Source organism: Rhinopithecus bieti, unplaced genomic scaffold (assembly GCF_001698545.2).
Source record: "Rhinopithecus bieti isolate Rb0 unplaced genomic scaffold, ASM169854v2 scaffold_3763, whole genome shotgun sequence".
Classification (NCBI taxonomy): domain Eukaryota; kingdom Metazoa; phylum Chordata; class Mammalia; order Primates; family Cercopithecidae; genus Rhinopithecus; species Rhinopithecus bieti.
This window is the reverse complement of record NW_016804379.1, coordinates 2,237,395-2,255,777: the sequence shown is the minus strand read 5'-3', so window position 1 is coordinate 2,255,777 and position 18,383 is coordinate 2,237,395. Positions and strand designations below refer to the sequence as shown.

Sequence of the window (18,383 nt, the reverse complement as noted above, 5' to 3'; positions counted from 1 at the left end):
CTGATCACCATGGATATCTGATCAAATTTCTCCTTCCCCCACCCTTGATACCTGATCGCCCTAGCCTGCCTTCAGCAAGAATCCCTCTAGGCGCTTGATGTCCATCTACTGACCCCTTCATTCTGCTCTTTGGCTATACATCCCCAGCATTCCGTGTTAGACCTCATCTCTCCCTAGTGTGATCATCTTTACACCTATAGCAATAACCCTGTATAAAGTCTTCCTTACTGTTTTAACAAGAGTCACAATAATTTTTTCTTCAACAAGTTCTCAACAAAAACCCAAACCCAGAATCATTTTCTGGAATGAAAAGGGCTTCAGGGCTTCTTGGGTCACTTTTGTTGTATTGTCCACAGGGCTGGGAGTAAACAACTCCTTTGGACGTTTTGGAGAAGAAAGGTCCTTCTATACACCTACTTCGTCCAATGGATTACATACTTGGGATTCAACCAACAGCTACAAAAATCAGGAAGTTCCTTCTCCATGTATATGAGGAAGTTCTGGACAGAAGCCTGCTGCCAGAATACGAATATTCTTCCTCGAAGACCCCTCCTCATGCCCCTACACTCTCTTGCCAGTCTAGTGTTTCATTCCCTGAAACACGGCGAGAGCGCCTGGAGAGCTCGTCCAAGCAAGTGCAACCCGCTGGTGACTGCAAATGAGCACATGGAACTGTGCGCCCACGCTACGCTCAGTTAAAATCAATCCGGGCTCTTCCTGCCTCGTCCACGCCGAGGTCACACGCAGCACTGAAAGCGGCCTGCAGCGGGTGGGGCAGGAGAAGGCCGAGGGCACGGCTGCCCAGGCCCGCGAGGGACTGCCCGGGCGGCGCGCGGACCGGCCGGAAGCCGCGCCGAGAGGAGGGCCCCGGAGCTCGCGCGGACGCCGATCCCCGGCGCCGCCCGAGGCCTGCCTGACATCAGCCGCGCTCCTCCCTCGCCTCCCAACACCCTCAGCCCTCCGGGCCGCGACCCTCCCTCCTCCCACACGTGTCCTCCCCGATCCCTCCCGAGGGGCCGCCGCGCACGGAGGACGGAAGAGGCGGCATAAGGATGGCGCTGTGACCAGCCGGCCGGAGCCCTCACGTCCCCACCCCGCGCCCCTGGCCGCTGCTGGGCCCGCGGCCTGAGTGCGCGCGGGCGGGGTCGGCGGCGCTCGGCCCCTCCCCAGCGTCCCGGGCGGCTGCGCCGCGGCGGGGCGGGGCGCCGAGGCTGCGCCGCCGCCGCCGCCTTAGTTGCTGGCCCGCCGTGGGAAGGCGGCGCGGCGCCGGCTCTCGCCGCCCGGCAGGTGCGCTGGCCGGAGGCCCGCGGGGAGGCGGGCCGGGCGGAGGGGCGCGGAAGCGCTCCGGCGGCGGCCGTCTGAGCAAAGGCGAAGATGGGGCAAGATGGCGAAAAATCCCGAACGCTCCCGGGAGGCGCGGCGGCGGCTGGCGCAGGCGGGGCAGGGCGGGCGGCGGCTCTGGTTGCGGCACCTTAGCGCGGGGCGGCGGCCCCTCCCACCTCTGTCCCGGAGCCGGCCGGGAGACCGCGGCCAAGTTCGGGCCCCAGCTGCAGGCATCTGAAGCCTAGACCCATCCATGCCGCGTTCGCCCATCTTTTTGGAAATATCGAAGGAACCGACTTTGAACTCCGGAGGGATCTTTTCTTTGGAGGTCCCCCGATGCAGCCCTGAAGATGCACCCGCACTCCACACCTAGGAATTGCCCGCGCCCGTAGAGGGCAGGAGCGCGGCCCTTTGTACTGGCCAAGAGTCAGCGAATAGGGAATTTGCAGCCCATAGGCAATGGGTCATTTCCCTGTCGGGGTGGGCCACAGCCGATTTCTGCACCTTTTTGGGTCTCCAGGCATACCCCTCAGTATGTTTCACTGACTCCTGGGTTTGCAAAGTCCCTAAAGGTAGAATGACCCTATTTTCTGAACCAGCTCGTGGACAGAACCTTTGAATTTGGAAAATCCAGGCGATGGGCCTCCTGAGCCAACCGCTCCGCCCATGCTTAACTGGCTTCTAGCACCCATTCCAGTTGAGTAAGTGTCCAATCTGTGTTCAGACACCTTCACTGATAGGAAATCAGCACCCTTCCCCTGCCTCTGATTCCTGTTTGGGTGGCACTGGCTGCGAGAAAGTATTGCCTTTCTCACTGCTTAAAACCTTTTCCAGGAATATTTACCCACTGGCCGGCCTCAGTTCTGCCGTCCGGTCTCTACAAACCAGTCTGGGTTCTCTTCCCCAGATAGCTTTTTAAATATTTGAAGGCAGCCAGATGCGTTATCTACCCATAGCCTCTCTTATCACAATTAAACATGTCACCCTGTAGCTTCCTGGCCGACCCTGTTTCCTTACTTCCCTCCAGAGGGAACAGTGCTTGGGGCTAAAGAGGTTTGTATGTGGCTCAGCGTCTCCCATCATAGGCTTTGGGGAGGTCACAGTGACACCTGGTTTTTCTGAACCTGAATCTTGCTTGCAGAGATGGAGTCCACAGCGTACCCTCTCAATTTGACCCTGAAAGAAGAGGAAGAGGAAGAAGAGATTCAGAGCCGGGAACTGGAGGACGGCCCGGCAGACATGCAGAAAGTACGAATCTGCTCTGAGGGCGGATGGGTAAGTAAGAAGGTGTGGAGTCCACACAGCCAGCAGAAGCAGGCCTGAGAGCCCAGCTTGCTTTAAATCTCCTCCTCAGACAGACGTGGGAAGTAAAAATAGCCCAGCCCGGTGTGTTTGCATTCCTGAGAAAACAGCTCTGTGGCTTTAAAAGGCAGTGCAAAGAATGGAGGAGGTGGTTATGGAAACAGTCCCTCAGTCATGTAGCTTGTCATCGTTCGATTGGAAGTCCTAGAAGCCAAGACCTTGTCTCTCTCGTTCACCCACTTTTCCTGCACTGTGTTTGATGCCAGGCACATTGTAGGCACCAAGTAAATGTTGGTTGACTTACTGCTGGTTGAAGGGAACCATTTTAAATAAGACTCAAGTCATTGGGTTGACATGAGAGGTTAGGCTAGTTGATTCTGTGTGAGCACCTCTTACCACAGTTCACACAGGAGAGCTGCCTGTCCAGCTGGCCTGGATAGAAATGGTGGGCAGCAGGGAATACAGAGATTCAGGGTATACACACAGGATAGTATGATAGAGGTCAGTGTATACAAATGCAAATGCAGTAGATATTTATAGTTACAGATAGTTATTCACAGTAGTTAACTGGACTCCGTGGTAATTAGGCATGAATAGTAAACATTTTAAATAAGCAACAAATTGACATTCCTTTTCTCTGCTTATTTTCCATTGTGTATAAACATTGTCAGTATACATAATATCCTTTGCTTCCATGAAGAGCCCCTGTCCATACAAGCATGGTACTTCTAAATTGTTCTCTACCACATGAGGGAACTGGGATGCAGAAAGATTATTTGCCTTGCCCTAAGGATACACATGAACACTGACATTTGTTCTTCAAAACAGGTCTCCTGAGCTGCACCCTTAAAAGTAATGCATTTTACCATATGTATGCTATACCTTAATTTTTTTTTTTTTTTTTTTTTAAATCAGTGCAAGCACAGGCTCTCAGTTTGCCAGTCTAGCTGTGGACGCTGCGCTGCCTTTGTCTCATCAGTGTTCTTTGCCCAACACATCCTTCTTCCCAATTCTGATCCAAGCAGGCGTCAGGTCCATGTAGCCTGGAACAAGACCTCAAGGCAGTCGAAACTCAGGGCTTTGAGGCTCAATTGGTCAACCCAGAACATCTAAATGGAGAGCCTTAGAGAACAGGTGCAATAAAAGTGAATGTGTTGGGACAGTGAGGAATGAGCAAGATGAAGACCAACCATGCTTGGGTGGGGAAAGAAGGAAGTAACCAGAGGGGCTGGAGGAGGGACTGCAGCAGCTGGTGGTGCTGGGGATTGGGCATTTGTGGCCTCCAGGCAATCGGCCATCCATCCACAGTTACCAGGCACAGTGTTGGGCATAAAGAGAGGCTTTTTTCCTGATGTAATTTCCAGTCTTGTGAGCAAGACAGGGAAGTAAACGTAAGTAATAGTAAGCACAGTCTGCACAGTGCAGTGGTGGAAGTCTGCAAGGATGCATCAGGAGCCAAGAGGGGCATGCCTCATTCAGGCTGAGAACTCCAGGGCCTCCTGGACAAGGCCTAATCTTGAGCAGTGAGCAATTTTGCCCCCACCCCTGGACATTTGGCAACATCTGGAAACACTACCCCCTTTCCCCACCCCTGGATATTTGACAATATCTGGAAACACTTTTCGTTGTCTGACTTGATAGGGGTGCACTGGGGACTGGGAGATCCTCCTGGCATCTAGTGGGTAGAAGGGGTGCTGCTAGACATCTGCAGTGCACAGGATGCCCCCCCCCCACCCGCCACCCACACACATACACACACACAACAAAGAAGTAACTGGCCCAAAACGTCAGTTGTGCTGAGGTTGAGAAACCCTGCTCTAGAGCATTAAATTAGAAGAAAAGAATCTATTTTAAAAATACGTATTTTGGTTATAGAGAATTATGTTAGGGTGATCAGTGAAAGCTTTTCAAGGATAAGAACTATGATAATATATTAGGATAAAATTCCATAGACTTGAAATAGAAATACAATTTTAAGTAGAAAAAAAAATGTACTTTGAACCGAGTCTTAGTCATGATGGAATCAGCCAAGGGAAGGGGAAGGGGGTTGCGTTCCAGGCAAGAGGACAGCACAGGCAAAAGCTCTGGGGAGAGGAACTTGTGTGCATAGTTAGTTAGGAGCAGCTCCTGCAGCTGGAACCTGAAACTCATGGCAGGGAGAGGAGGGGGATCAGGCATAGGAGGCCAGGCCAGGGGCCAGAGCCAGCCTGGAGGACATGGAGTGTTACGCTGGTGAGTTTGAGCTTTCTCCTTAGCTCTGTGGAATGAGGCCTTAGCCCATCTTTCTAAGGGAGGCCTCAGGCTCTCTACAGCCACCATGCTAAGGCCTGTGTGGCCTGCTAAGAAAGCAAAGCTTTGGCATCAGACTTTTTAGCTCTGTAACCTTGAACAAGTTACTTAAACACTCTGTTGTTTTATGGGTAACGTAGAAGTGAGGTAGTGATCCCCATGTCCCTAGTTCAGAGGATTCAGTGAGAGAATATATTTATATGATTGAGTGTCCTATACAGTGCTTGGCACATAGCAGGCACTCCATCAGTGGATCAGTACAAACTCACTCCCCTGAGATCCCTGCATCTTTGCTGGGTGGCTGCAAGGCTTTAGTGAGGCTGGGCAAGGTGTAAGCACTTTACAACATTTACCCTTTGAGATAGCGTTAGAATGCCAGCTTCCTTAGCAGAGCAAGGCAGTGCACACAAGCTAGAGGAAGAACACTTATCCCATGAGCCCTTGATCTTCTGAGGAAAGGGAGGAGGGCAGGGATTGAGGGTCCCTACCTGCAAGGCCAAGAAGGGGTGTCTAGAGGTGGTACACAGACTGCCTGACTTCTCAGTTTTGCCCAGGGCCGGCCCTGTTTACCTTCTGCTGTGTTCAGCCAGATAAAAGGCCTCTGTGGAGCGAGGGGAGGCCTGCGCAGCAGGGCCTGGCTGAAGGATCACTCCATTCTCACAGAGGCTTGCTGTGAGGAGAATTTCTAAGCCACTGTACTGTGCCTCTGGAGCATAATGTGGGCTTGTTTGAAGATCCTCCGTGGCTCAGTCATCAATGGGAGGAGATGAATCCTGCACCAGCCCCCAGCTTTCTTCCTGCAGCTTCAGGGCTCCTGGTACCTGATGTTTTTACCAGGCCTAGAATATGTTACCCCCCTAAGAGTATTGATGGCCCCTCTGAAATGACAGGCATAGCCAGTCCTGTTCCCATTTTATCAGCAAAGGGAAAGGGACTATAAATAGGTATGGCCTAGATCTGGAACTTCCCAGGGAGAAAAAAAGGCCAAAGAGACAGTTCTTTAAAAGCCTGGGAAGTGGGAAAGGAGTGGGGTGGAAAATTCTTGGGCTGACTGGCTTTCCAGGGCAAGGAAGTCTGAGGAAAGCCTGGAGACAAATCCGTTTTACCTCCTTGTATTTCACACTGAGATTTTTGTCCATTCTTACTCCAAAGAGTAGGCTCCGTTTTGTGACAGATAAAATGTAATGATTCTCTGAAACAGTTCCAAGTGGAACAAGAGAAGGGAAATCCAGAGAAGATTTGCCTAGATCGTATATTCAAAACACATTTTTCAGTGACTGCTAGCTACAGGAAGTGTCCTGGGCTTAGGGAGGCAAAAAGGAGTAAGTACAGGTCCTGCCTTCAACGAGCTCAGATTCTAACGGAGGGAGCAGACAAACCAACCAAAAGAGTTCTGCAGTGTGATGAGTGCCCCGGGAGTGTGGAGCCCAGGGCATCACGGGGATGTTTGGGTGTGCTCACAGCATGGCACAGAGCAGCCTTCTTGGGGAGCAGGGATTTGGGGCTGAGTCCTGGAAGATGGGTGGGTGTCCGCCAGACCAAGAAAGGGGAGGCCCTCCAAGGCCAGGGGAGAATATGGGCCAAGGTGTAGGGGGCATCGGGGAATGGTTGTTCAGGGAACTGTACACAGCTGAGTACAAGCGGAGCACAGAGCTGGGGAGAGTTGAGGGTTAGTCATCAGGGAGGCAGCTGTGCTCGGTATTGCTGGATCCTTGCGGTCAGGCAGTGCTGGGTCCAAGTCGCAACCCCACCATTTATTGGCTATGACATTAGCCTGGAAATGAGACCTCTCTAAGCCCATATTCTCCTTGATTAAGTAGGGGCATGGTGGCTCACGCCTGTAATCCCAGCACTTTTGGGAGGCTGAGGTGAGTCAATCACCTGAGGTCGGGAGTTTGAGACCAGCCTGGCCAACATGGTGCAACCCCGTCTCTACTAAAAATACAAAAATGATTACAGGTGCACGCCTGGTGGCGTGCACCTGTAATCCCAGCTACTAGGGAGGCTGAGGCAGGAGAATGGCTTGAACTCGGGAGGCAGAGGTTGCAGTGAGCCAAGATCATGCCACTGTACTCCAGCCTGGGCAACAGAGCAAGACTTCATCTCAAAAAAAAAAAAAAAAAATAGGCGTATCTGCTCCTCCACAGGCCCGTTGTGGGGAATAAATGAAGCAGTTACAGGCCCTTTCCTAGTACGTGCTTCCTATATGTGAGGTGCTGTGGAAGGTGGGGAGAGAACAAGGGGGCTTCCTTCGGTCAGGGAGGAAAGGCCAGTGTGACCGATGGCCTGAGCCCTGAAGTGGCTGCAGGCTGTATAGTGTATGGACACTAATTTTCTAAACTGAGGAAAAACAATATCATAATCACCCAGACCCAAGATACAGCTTTGGGAAATAGCTTTGAAGGCAAGAATACAAAATAACCAGACTGAAACAAGCTGTCCAGTGCCTTCTTACCACTAAATAGGATGAGCTTTGGAGTAGGAGTTTTAATGACTGAAATAAGACATACAGTTAAAAAGAGGAGGGTGGTTTGGGTGGCTTGGATGCCTTGGGCTACTGAGGAGCCCCCTGGTACTGGGGCCAGGAAGCAGAGGAACAGGGGAGGGATGGAGTCTTTTGGGCTTTCTGCTTACCTGGTCTAGGATCAAAGTGAATGAGTTTGCTCTGGCATCTCATTACATATATTAAGCTCTAATTAGCCCTTCGTTCTTACTCTTCATGCTCTTGTGGATCGGAAAGGCCAAGTAGGGCCCCTTCTCTCAATGGCTCTACTCTGGGCAGCTTTGGGTTCCAAGTCTAACACTTTGGTTAGTACCCTTAGAAATGCAGTGCCCTGGAAACCCACAAAGATCCCATGGAGGGCAGTGATCCTATTCAGATTTACAAACCCAACTCACCCCGCCCAGGGCCGAGGGTCTTTTTCTGGGGTGGGAGGGAATTGGGGGTGAGTGTGTTGGTGGGACACTTTGTCTGGGTGTGGGTGGCTTAAGTCTTGGGTCAGAGGTGAGCCGTGAGCAGCTCTCACCACAGCGCAGGAGGGTACAATGTCCCAGTGTCCCCCAGCCAGTGATCATGATCGGGAGTTTTCTTCTCAGGGTGCTGCTCACCTTATCTGAACGGAGAGTGGCAGCCGCAGTGGTGAGCACAGAAGGACTGTGCTCTTGCCCTCGTTGGCCTCCAGCAGCTGTATGAATGTGGACAGTCCATTTTCCCCTGCATCAGGGTCCCTCACCTGACCTGTGAGAGGATGGGCTGTCCCAGGCTGGCTGTAAGGTCCTGTCCGCTCTGAAAGCCTGTCTGCTTGTGCCTGTTCGTCATTGTGAAAGGGCTGTTCACTCTTCTAGGTACCGGCCCTATTTGATGAGGTGGCCATATATTTTTCCGATGAAGAGTGGGAAGTTTTGACGGAGCAACAAAAGGCCCTCTACCGGGAAGTCATGAGGATGAATTATGAAACTGTCCTGTCCCTGGGTAAAACTTTGTTTTCCTTTGTCTCCTGGAAGCTCTGAGCCCAGAGAATTGTTTCCATGCCTCTCTTCTCTGGTATATCCAACATCCCTTTCTCCTGAACTTAGACTCTGCCTCCTCAATGTCTGTGCCCATTTAATTTCCAGTTTTTGATTTGGGCAGAATATAAATATTGTGTCATCCTACTCAGCAACCCGTGCTGCCTCAGAACTGCCCCCATTCAACCCAGGCATTCACATTTAAGGAAAAAACCATATAACCTTAGAAATGTCACCATGGATCTGGGCCTGTGCCTCACTGTTCCTTACGAGAGAAGGCAGGCATTGATGTTACCCTGCCAGCCTCAGAAGTTTGGGGACATATCCTCCCAAAGACTGTTTGCTCCTCTCCCCAGCCCCCGCCCCAAATTGATATCACACATCTTATCAGCAGAATGTAACCATTTGAAGAGATTTCCCAGTTTGCTCATACAGGTACCAAAATGTTAATTGGATCAGCAGCTGCATTCACCCTCTTGCCTGCTAAATGCAGTTCTTTTATTATTGGTGCCAATACCATCCCTCATTAGGAGAGATCTACCCATTCCCTTGGACAGACCTATTTTCCATTATCTTTTTTCTTTAAGTATCCCTGAGCCTTTTTCCCCTTGTTTTTCACAGAGAAGGGGAGAGTGGCTCTTAAGTATTTTAAAGTACTTATTTTGGTAGTGCTCCAGGACAGTAATACACAGCTGTTACCTATTTTATTTCTTATAAACAGAATTCCCATTCCCTAAGCCAGACATGATCACCCGGTTGGAAGGGGAGGAGGAGTCTCAGAATTCTGACGACTGGCAGCTCCAAGGAGGCACCTCTGCAGGTACTACAAGTAAAGCAGTTCAGCATCCATCCAGCTGGGAACATTGTGAAGTGGGATTTTCAGTGTACATTCCATGGGGTATTTAAGAGGTAGAAGGATTATGGGCTTTGGAGTTTTGAAATCTCCCTTTGCAGTGCTAAATATGTGACCTTAGGCAACTGCTTTTACCTCAGAGCTTCCATTCTTCCTCTATCAGCTCTGAGTAACAAGACTCGATGTATGACCTTCTATGTGGATGAAGCAAAATGAGGCTTGTGCAGCGTTTGGTCCAGTGCGCCTTCTAGCTGAACAGGGCTACCTCAGTAGTGTACCATATGCCTCTGCAAACTAAGAATAGTGAGAGGAAGCACGCTTCCTGAGTTACCTGGCTTCCTGTCCATTTCATACTGGATAGAAAAAGCATTAGCAGTCATAGTATACGTTTGAGCAAATGTATCTAAGAAGTACCTAGTCCTTTGTCAAGAAAAATGGTTATTGAGGCCGCAGTTGAATAAATACAGCATTGCTTCCAGACTGCCAAAATAGTTTTGTCTTTTCTCCAGAAGAGTTTAAAATCCCGTATTTCACTGACTCTGAGACATGTTTCTTCCCCCATTGCTTCACTGTCTCTGAAATTGAGAATGCCTCTTAAAATCAGTGGCATGTCATAGCTTAATTAGTAGTATTTTCTTTCTTAATGGCACATAATGATACATCCTACAACTGATGGCATTTTAGTTTGGGTGAGATAGGGTAATTTCCCCAAGTCATACTCAACTTCTGTGACCGCCTTCTAAATATAAAGTGAAACTCGGTTCCACCGTTAATGTGCAAGAACTAATTTTGTGCCTTATAAGCTTAACTTTGCTAAGTGTGGTTTTTGCTATAGGTTTTCTTGGTTCTAAAGGGATATGATTCAGGCCATGATGTGTCTCTGTAATATTATATGGTAATATGGTTTACATTTGGCTTCTCATTCACATAAAAAGTATTTTGACGCAAACATGGCCCCCAAATTATTTGGTCCAAGCTTGGTGCCTCTGTTCAATTCTCAGCTCTGCCACTTTCTGGCTTGTCTCCCTTGGTATATTATGTAACCTCTGTAGCCTCCCCTTCTTCATCAGCAAAGAAGGAACAGTGATACTTAGAGTTATTAAACGAAGTAGGTGTGGGTATTCCATATAAATTGTCATATGGATAAGGACTTAGGCAATGTTATCTGTTATTAAAGTTACTATTTTTGGTGAACCTCAGAGTAAGGTATTCTTAGCATTTCAACTCCCCAAAATCAGGGTATAAGCCGTTTTACTTACTGGCATTATTTTTGCCCCTCACTATTTGTCTCCCAGAAAATGAAGAATCTGACGTAAAGCCTCCAGACTGGCCACACCCAATGAATGCTACCTCCCAGTTTCCTCAGCCTCAGCACTTTGACAGCTTTGGCCTCCGTCTGCCTCGGGATATCACAGAGCTGCCCGAGTGGAGTGAGGGATACCCCTTCTATATGGCCATGGGCTTCCCAGGGTATGACCTCTCTGCTGACGACCTAGCTGGGAAGTTTCAGTTCAGCCGGGGCATGCGGCGCAGTTACGACGCAGGGTTCAAGCTGATGGTGGTGGAATATGCCGAGAGTACCAACAACTGCCAGGCTGCCAAGCAGTTTGGAGTATTGGAAAAGAACGTTCGAGACTGGCGCAAAGTGAAGCCACAGCTTCAAAACGCCCACGCCATGCGGCGAGCATTCCGAGGCCCCAAGAACGGGAGGTTTGCTCTGGTGGACCAGCGTGTGGCCGAATATGTCAGATACATGCAGGCCAAAGGGGACCCCATCACCCGCGAGGCGATGCAGCTGAAAGCTCTTGAAATCGCCCAGGAAATGAACATTCCAGAGAAAGGGTTCAAGGCAAGCTTAGGTTGGTGTCGAAGAATGATGAGAAGGTATGACCTGTCTCTGAGGCATAAAGTGCCCGTGCCCCAGCACCTGCCGGAAGACCTGACTGAGAAACTCGTCACTTACCAACGCAGTGTCCTGGCTCTGCGCAGGGCGCATGACTATGAGGTAGCTCAGATGGGGAATGCAGATGAGACGCCCATTTGTTTAGAGGTGCCATCACGGGTAACTGTTGATAACCAGGGCGAAAAGCCTGTCTTGGTCAAGACACCAGGCAGGGAAAAACTGAAAATCACAGCAATGCTTGGTGTCTTGGCTGATGGGAGGAAGTTACCTCCATACATCATTTTGAGGGGAACGTATATCCCCCCGGGGAAGTTTCCCAGTGGGATGGAAATCCGCTGCCACCGGTATGGGTGGATGACTGAAGACTTGATGCAGGACTGGTTGGAAGTGGTGTGGAGACGGAGGACAGGAGCGGTGCCCAAGCAGCGAGGGATGCTGATCTTGAATGGCTTCCGGGGCCATGCCACAGATTCCGTGAAGAACTCCATGGAAAGCATGAACACTGACATGGTGATCATCCCAGGGGGTCTGACCTCACAGCTTCAGGTGCTGGACGTCGTGGTCTACAAGCCACTGAATGACAGCGTGCGGGCCCAGTACTCCAACTGGCTTCTGGCTGGGAACCTGGCTCTGAGCCCAACCGGGAATGCTAAGAAGCCGCCCCTGGGCCTCTTTCTGGAGTGGGTCATGGTCGCATGGAATAGCATCTCAAGTGAGTCCATCGTCCAAGGGTTCAAGAAGTGCCATATCTCCAGCAACTTGGAGGAGGAAGACGATGTCCTGTGGGAAATCGAGAGTGAGTTGCCAGGAGGAGGAGAACCACCAAAAGAATGTGACACCGAAAGCATGGCTGAGGGCAACTGAAGGGAAAGGGAAAGGTAACCACTCAGGAATAGATACTCAATGCCTTTGCTGATTGACATGCCCTTCTCTCTTTCCATTATTTTTCTGTTTTTAAGTTCACTTAGAGCCTACAGTGCAGTACTATAGATCAGCGGTCTCCAGCTCCCAGGCCACAGACCATACCAGTCCATGGCCTGTCAGGAACTGGGCTGAACAGCAGGAGGTGAGCGGCATTACCACCTGAGCTCCACCTGTCACATCAACAGCGGCATTAGATTCTCATAGAAGCACGAACCCTGTTGTGAACTGCGCATGCGAGGGATCTAGTTTGCATGCTCCTTATGAGAATCTAATGCCTGATGTTGTGAGGCAGAACAGTTTCATCCCAAAACCATCCTGCTGCCCCCCATCCCGCACGCCCTGGGTCCATGCAAAAATTGTCTTCCATGAAACCAGTCCCTGGTGCCAAAAAAAAGTTGGGGACTGCTGGTATAGATAACAGACCATTAGCATTTTCTCCTTTATATGGAACATTTATTGTTTGATTTACTTTGTTTCTATTTTGCTCTGTGGCCTGGACCCAGAAACACTTGTATAATAGGTGAAATGAACAAAGAATGAGCTGCCAGAACATCTGAGGGCTGTAAAGTTGAAATTATTTGAGCCCAAAGAAGCATAGTCTGGCATTGTTCAGTTCACACAAAATTTTGTCTGAAAAGCCAACTTTTTTCTTTCCCTTTTAAATTATGCTGAACATTGAGGGCCAGTATGTGTAACTGTGTAACTGACATGCTGGGACAGTTGTACTCACTTTTGCTGGCCTGTAGGACCGTGACATAGGGAGAGCATTAAGTGTGCCTTCAGTACAGTGTCCTCTGGGCCTCGGGTCTCAATCCTGGAGCTGTCTACACAGTATGCCACCAGCAAATAAGAATAATAGCTTCTGCTTGCTTTTCCCTCGGGAATCCAGGGTTTTGTTTTCTTTTAAAACATCTTAGTCTCATTATGACCTTCACATGGGCTATTACAATAATTTCCTGTAGTCAGCAGATGTCTGAAGGAAGGTATTTTTAAACTGAATCTTTACACCAAAAAAAGAAAACAGGGTGCATATCTAGGACTCTAAGTGAGTAAAGTTTGAGGGCTGAAGACAATAGGCCTGGAATTTTCTGGGTTGAGTACACAGGAAGAGCAGCTTTCAAAGGAAAGTAGGAATGGAGGCCTGAGACAACACTAGTGAAATGACCCCACCCACCTATACCTCCAGAAAGGAGGAGGATGAGCATATACAGCAGCGGGGACACCCACAAAGAACAAACAGTTCATTTACCTCTTTGTTCTTATCTCCCTAATTATAAATTAATTTGATCCTCTAGACAGTGTTTTATATGAAGGAAGAAGCCACCTCTTTCACAGAGGACCTGAAACCATCAACCATCTTCACACATTCTTTTTCTTTTAATTAGGTGTTTCCATCTTCCTTGCTTTTTTCTACAAATGAAATGCTAATGGGAGCCTTCTTTTACCCACTTCAGCTATATAAGTCTGTATGTGTTTCAAAGAGTGACTTACATCTCCTTCCTTGTCCCCAAATTAAATTGTACTCATATTGCTGAATCCCACTGTAATTCTGGGATCCCTGGAATTACAATAGAGCAAGGATAAGTTCTTACTATTACATTCAAAATCACCAAAATTGCTTTTTTTCCCCCCTTGTGTCCTCCATGTTTTGAGAAACCCAATGAATCCTGCTTCCCTTTTCTGCTGACCCTTATATTGCCTACGTTGGATTTCAAACTGAATTACACTGAGTTTCCATCTTTTCCTCATTTACCTTTTGCTTTTCCCTCTCCTTGTTAGATAACATTTTTGTGCACTTTTAATTTCCTAAGCTCCTTACCACTTCAGGGACATGATTAAACACTTCCAGAAGAGGAAAGGAGAAAAAGCGATGCTGAGTTGCATTCATGAATGTTGGCCTCTAATATTGGTCATGCGCTTTTGCTCTTCTAGACTGCCACCATTCTCTCTGCAGCTCCAGAGGAAGTGATGGGAGTAGACAGATCCACAGTGAACACGAGATTTGGGAGACCAAGTTGGCATAAAACTGCCTCTTGTCATCCGTTTGGAAATCTGACTGATGGAATTATTATGTCTGTTAAAAGTTATACCAAAAAGCCAAGGGTTAATTCATTTAGGTTCTCTCTGTTTTCTAGCAAATGGAACTCTGATTGAAACAGCTGGAGAGGAAAATCCTCAAGAAGATTATTCCTGAAAGTGTGGATGCACTGGATGCACAGGGAACATCAGGAAAAGGCCACAGGGCTCTGAACAGCCCGGATTCAGACAGCAGCCTATACATCCATCCCAGGACACAGCCCAGCCCCTCCCCACACCATAAAAGGTATTCGACAAGTCTGGGACCTATCATTTCATCAGAGACATGCTCAGAAAAGAAACTGCTTCTGCCCCATTTCTTGTTTTGGAGATTATTCGAATAATCTGTCCATCAAAAGAAACCTGTAAATATGAACGAACAAAGGTTATTTCCTGGAGAAAAGACAGTTTGTTCAACACCAACAAGGGACTCATCATATGGGCACAACTCTGGTGTCCTTCTATGGAGAAAACCTCGAGTAAAGTTTTATTCTGCCTTTGAAAATGCTTCCAAAAGTAGACCCTGTCCCCACACAGGTCAAGACTACAGAGAAGGCTTTGTAGAAATGTGTCACTTACGTACACCTGCTACTTACACATTTCCTCCTTTGGAAAAATGAGATATTTAGGATAACAAGAAAATTAAGACATACTGGCCTGGTGCCAGCAGATGGCTTTTCTATAGACTAGGTTAGTGTGGAAGATACAGGTTAAAATAAACTATGCTGTTTTATTTATCTTCCCAACCTGATTGGCAGCTAGACTTTTTTTAGGGTCCCATTTAGTGGCCCTGTTTTTTTCATTATTATATTTAATGATAGGGCAGGATTTCGTATGCAAGCTCTTGTTTCTCAGGCTGCCTGCAGAAGAAGTCACTATAAATTATCTGCTGTCTACATGGTACAAGGCCCATTGACTCATCTGATGCTTGTTTTGTTAATTTCTTTTAATATTTTTATCACAGGGGCAGTGGGAGGGCTTGGCCTTTTAGCCACAGCTGTTTTAAGACTTCTGATCTCCTGCCCTGCAGGAATAGGTGGGAGGTCATTGAATTTTTACACTATAGTAATTTGCATTCCCACATAAGTTTGAGTGTTAGGAAAACATTCCTTTAAAGCGATCTGTGCTACAAAAAATATGCCAGGACTTCACAGACAAAGCCATTGCTAGAAATGTCATTCCAATGATCAAATCTGGAAACAGGCTGCCATAACCACTTTTCCTTCCTGTAGACTCAGCTCACCTGTATATTAAACTGTTCTTGGCATCTTGAAATACCTATTTCTACTCAGGTACTCATTTTCCTATTAGTGATTCACCTTTCTGATCCTTTTAAACCAGTTTTCCCCTAAGGGGGGAAATTTTACTTAACCTCTAGTATCTGAACAACTGTCAATATTTGAATTGTTTCCCCATTTGCTTTTACCTGTACTGTATTCTTGGTCATCTCAAATGGCATCTAAACCCAGCTACTTTGCATTCCAGAAGTTTTCCATTCCCTCCGATTCCACCTAATTTTTCGTCTGTCCTAGTTACTGGCTCTTTCTTCTTCATGTCTTATTTCTCTTGCTTTGGGAGCTTAAAAGATTTTACAAGACCTAATTTTGGGTTCCTTCCTTGGAGCCATAATTACCCTGCCGAGAAGAGTGGAAAATGGGTTCAACTTCTGTTTCACTCCACCAACACCTCCCTGAGTCTCATCATCGGCTACGCGATGATGCCTTACAGGTTGCATAGCACTGGAACTTTCCTAGAGTAACGGCTCTGCTGCCAGGGTTTCTCTGGGCTCATTCTTCCACTGACTTAATTATGATCTATGCCTAACAGAGCCCCAGTACAACTATTTTGCAGAATGGCTGTTACCCTAGAATTACTATAGCACATATTGAGACATAGTTGTACTCCCTAGTAGATAGGAACTGACCCCAACAATAAACTTTGATAATAAAGACAATAGGCTATGGTGGTTTTATTTCTTTACCTATTAGCATTGTGAAAAGTTACATTCAAGCTGTTGGCTGCACCTTATTCTCCATCCAGTTTGGTACCAATATATTACATCTTTGAATCAAAAAGTGTTCATGAGATGCAGTATAAGTAATACTGGTATCTGTGAAGACACAGGGAAGAATGTGCAGTGGGGCAAGTTTGGCATAACTTTTTTCCTCAGTCATGTTTTGTATGCTCTCAGCAATGGTACATTACCAAAATCACATGAAAGAAATCCCATAAAGGGATCTAAATTTTAAATGAAAGTATGATGAGCCCATGTCTTAATTATGCACTTTTAGTAAAATTAGTCCTGACAATTTACAGTGCCCATAAAGTGGTACTCGATTCTCCAGGAATAATCTGGCAGTGTTATTTTTCCTTTTTAACCCATCAGCATTAAATGCTGAGCCACTCTCCAAGTCTGACCCCTAGATTAAGCTTCCTTACTCTTCCTCCCAGAGGCATCTTGGGATGAGTCAAAGGCATGGTAGGACAGTGGCATTTACCTGTGGTCATCACTTCAGGCAATGGAAAGGAAAAGTGTTTGAGTAACTCTGTCCCTGGTTGATCAGAGAAGTGGGTGATAAAGATGATAAGAACGTGCTAAATAACAAACCTGCACACTTGTACCTCTGAACCTAAAAGGTTTTTAATTCACAACAACAAAAGAACATGCTAAGCGAGTCCTCCCACCTGCCTGGTAAAGTACGGCCGGCCTTATCACACCTGGATAAATTCCTGCCGGAAAAAAGTTTTTTTTTTTTTTTTTGAGACAGTCTCGCTCTGTCGCCCGGGCTGGAAGTTGCAGTGGCCAGATCTCAAAGCTCCGCTTCAAGCCCGCCTCTCCGGGTACGCCATTCTCCCTCCCTGCCTCAAGCCTCCCCCGTAGCTGGGACTACAGGCGCCCGCCCACCTCCGCCTGGCTGTTTTTTGTATTCTTTTAGTAGAGACGAGGTTTCACGCGTGTAGCCAGGGATAGTCCTTGATCTCCTGACCTCCCGTTGATCCGCCCGCTCGGCCTCCCAAAGTGCTGGGATTACAGGCTTGAGCCACCCACCGCGCCCAGCCTGAAAAGAAGTTTTATTCTAAAGTCTGAAATTATATGGTTTCTAACAGCTTTTCCCTTGTTAATTATTTTCTACATGATGCTTAATAATGTTTTTGTTTTTTAACCTAATTAGAGAAGAGATTGCACTCAGAGTCCCCAAAGCTGGCAGTAGTGTTACAGATGGAACCAGCCTTTGGTGGACAGAGTTCAGATGTTTCAAGAGGCTTTTGTGAAAATGCTAAGTATTACTGTTTCTACCTTCCTGCCCTGCACTTTACCCCATCTCCCTCTTTAGAAAATGATTTCATAGGAAAACTGGCATGAAGAGCAGATAGTAGAGTGTAGACCTGAAATACATAAGGCAAAGGGAGTCCTCCAGCATTCTATGGTCCCACCAGGTGGGTAGGTGACTAGGAATTCAGGCCAGGTCATAAAGAGTAGTGGGAAGTTTTCCTGTTTGCAGTTTCCTCTGTGCTGTACATACAGCCATACAGCCTATGGAACCTGACATTGCAATGGACAGCAGGACATGGTCAAGGCTCCTGGCTGCCTCTCCATCTATGGAACTATGAAATTTCACACATACTCCCTAGGCAGCATTAAGGCCCAGGTATATAAGTAGTCAAACCAAAACTATATTCAAGTATCAGTTCAAATTATTCCAAGCCCTAAAAGTTCTTATGTAGTTTCTCACCCAAAACTAATGGCTTGTGCCAAGAACTGAAACTAAGCTATTGATTTTTTTTTTCCAAGCCTTAATCTATACATAAGAAATTACATACCTGGCCAGGTGCAGTAATTCAGGCCTGTAATCCTAACACTCTAAGAGGCCAAGGCAGATTGCTTGAGCTCAGGAGTTCACAACCAGCCTGGGCAACATGATAAAACCCTGTCTTTAGAAAAAAAAAAGTTTGTAATTACCCGGGCATGGTGGTGTGAATCTGTAGTCCCAGCTACATAGAAGGTTGAGATGGGAGAATCACCTGAGCCCAGAGGTCGAGGCTGCAATGAGCCGTGATCACACCACAGCACTCCAGCTGCGGTGATAGAGTGAGACCCTATCTCAGAAAGAAAAAGAAAGGAAAGAAATGGCATACCTTAATTGGAATCTGCTTTTTAATCTTTCTCATCTAGTACATTATTTTGAGAAGTCTCTGCCAAGCCCT

The 18,383-nt window shown here is 47.6% G+C and overlaps 1 protein-coding gene across 3 annotated transcripts; it reads left to right on the top strand.

Annotated features, from left to right (window-relative positions):
* Positions 1-1,233: 1,233 nt before the first annotated feature.
* Positions 1,234-16,131, top strand: POGK (pogo transposable element derived with KRAB domain). 3 transcript variants are annotated; one of them, XM_017867627.1, is made up of 7 exons: positions 1,234-1,287; positions 2,465-2,598; positions 8,260-8,386; positions 9,143-9,241; positions 10,570-11,372; positions 11,427-12,055; positions 14,237-16,131. In XM_017867627.1, exons 2-6 carry the CDS (start codon positions 2,467-2,469, stop codon positions 12,039-12,041), a joined length of 1,776 nt encoding a protein of 591 aa, XP_017723116.1. In that variant the 5' UTR covers positions 1,234-1,287; positions 2,465-2,466; the 3' UTR covers positions 12,042-12,055; positions 14,237-16,131. The 3 variants fall into 3 exon arrangements, with proteins under 3 accessions (XP_017723116.1, XP_017723114.1, XP_017723115.1); XM_017867625.1 differs by having other exon boundaries at positions 10,570-12,055; XM_017867626.1 differs by lacking the exon at positions 1,234-1,287 and adding an exon at positions 1,505-2,024 and having other exon boundaries at positions 10,570-12,055.
* The last annotated feature ends 2,252 nt before the right edge of the window (positions 16,132-18,383 follow it).

Coding starts and splice junctions, on each gene's coding strand:
- POGK (XM_017867625.1), top strand. CDS start 2,467: ATGGAGTCCACAGCGTACCCTCTCAATTTGACCCTGAAAGAAGAGGAA. Junction 2,599..8,259: donor TCTGCTCTGAGGGCGGATGG/GTAAGTAAGAAG, acceptor TCACTCTTCTAG/GTACCGGCCCTATTTGATGA. Junction 9,242..10,569: donor CCAAGGAGGCACCTCTGCAG/GTACTACAAGTA, acceptor TTTGTCTCCCAG/AAAATGAAGAATCTGACGTA.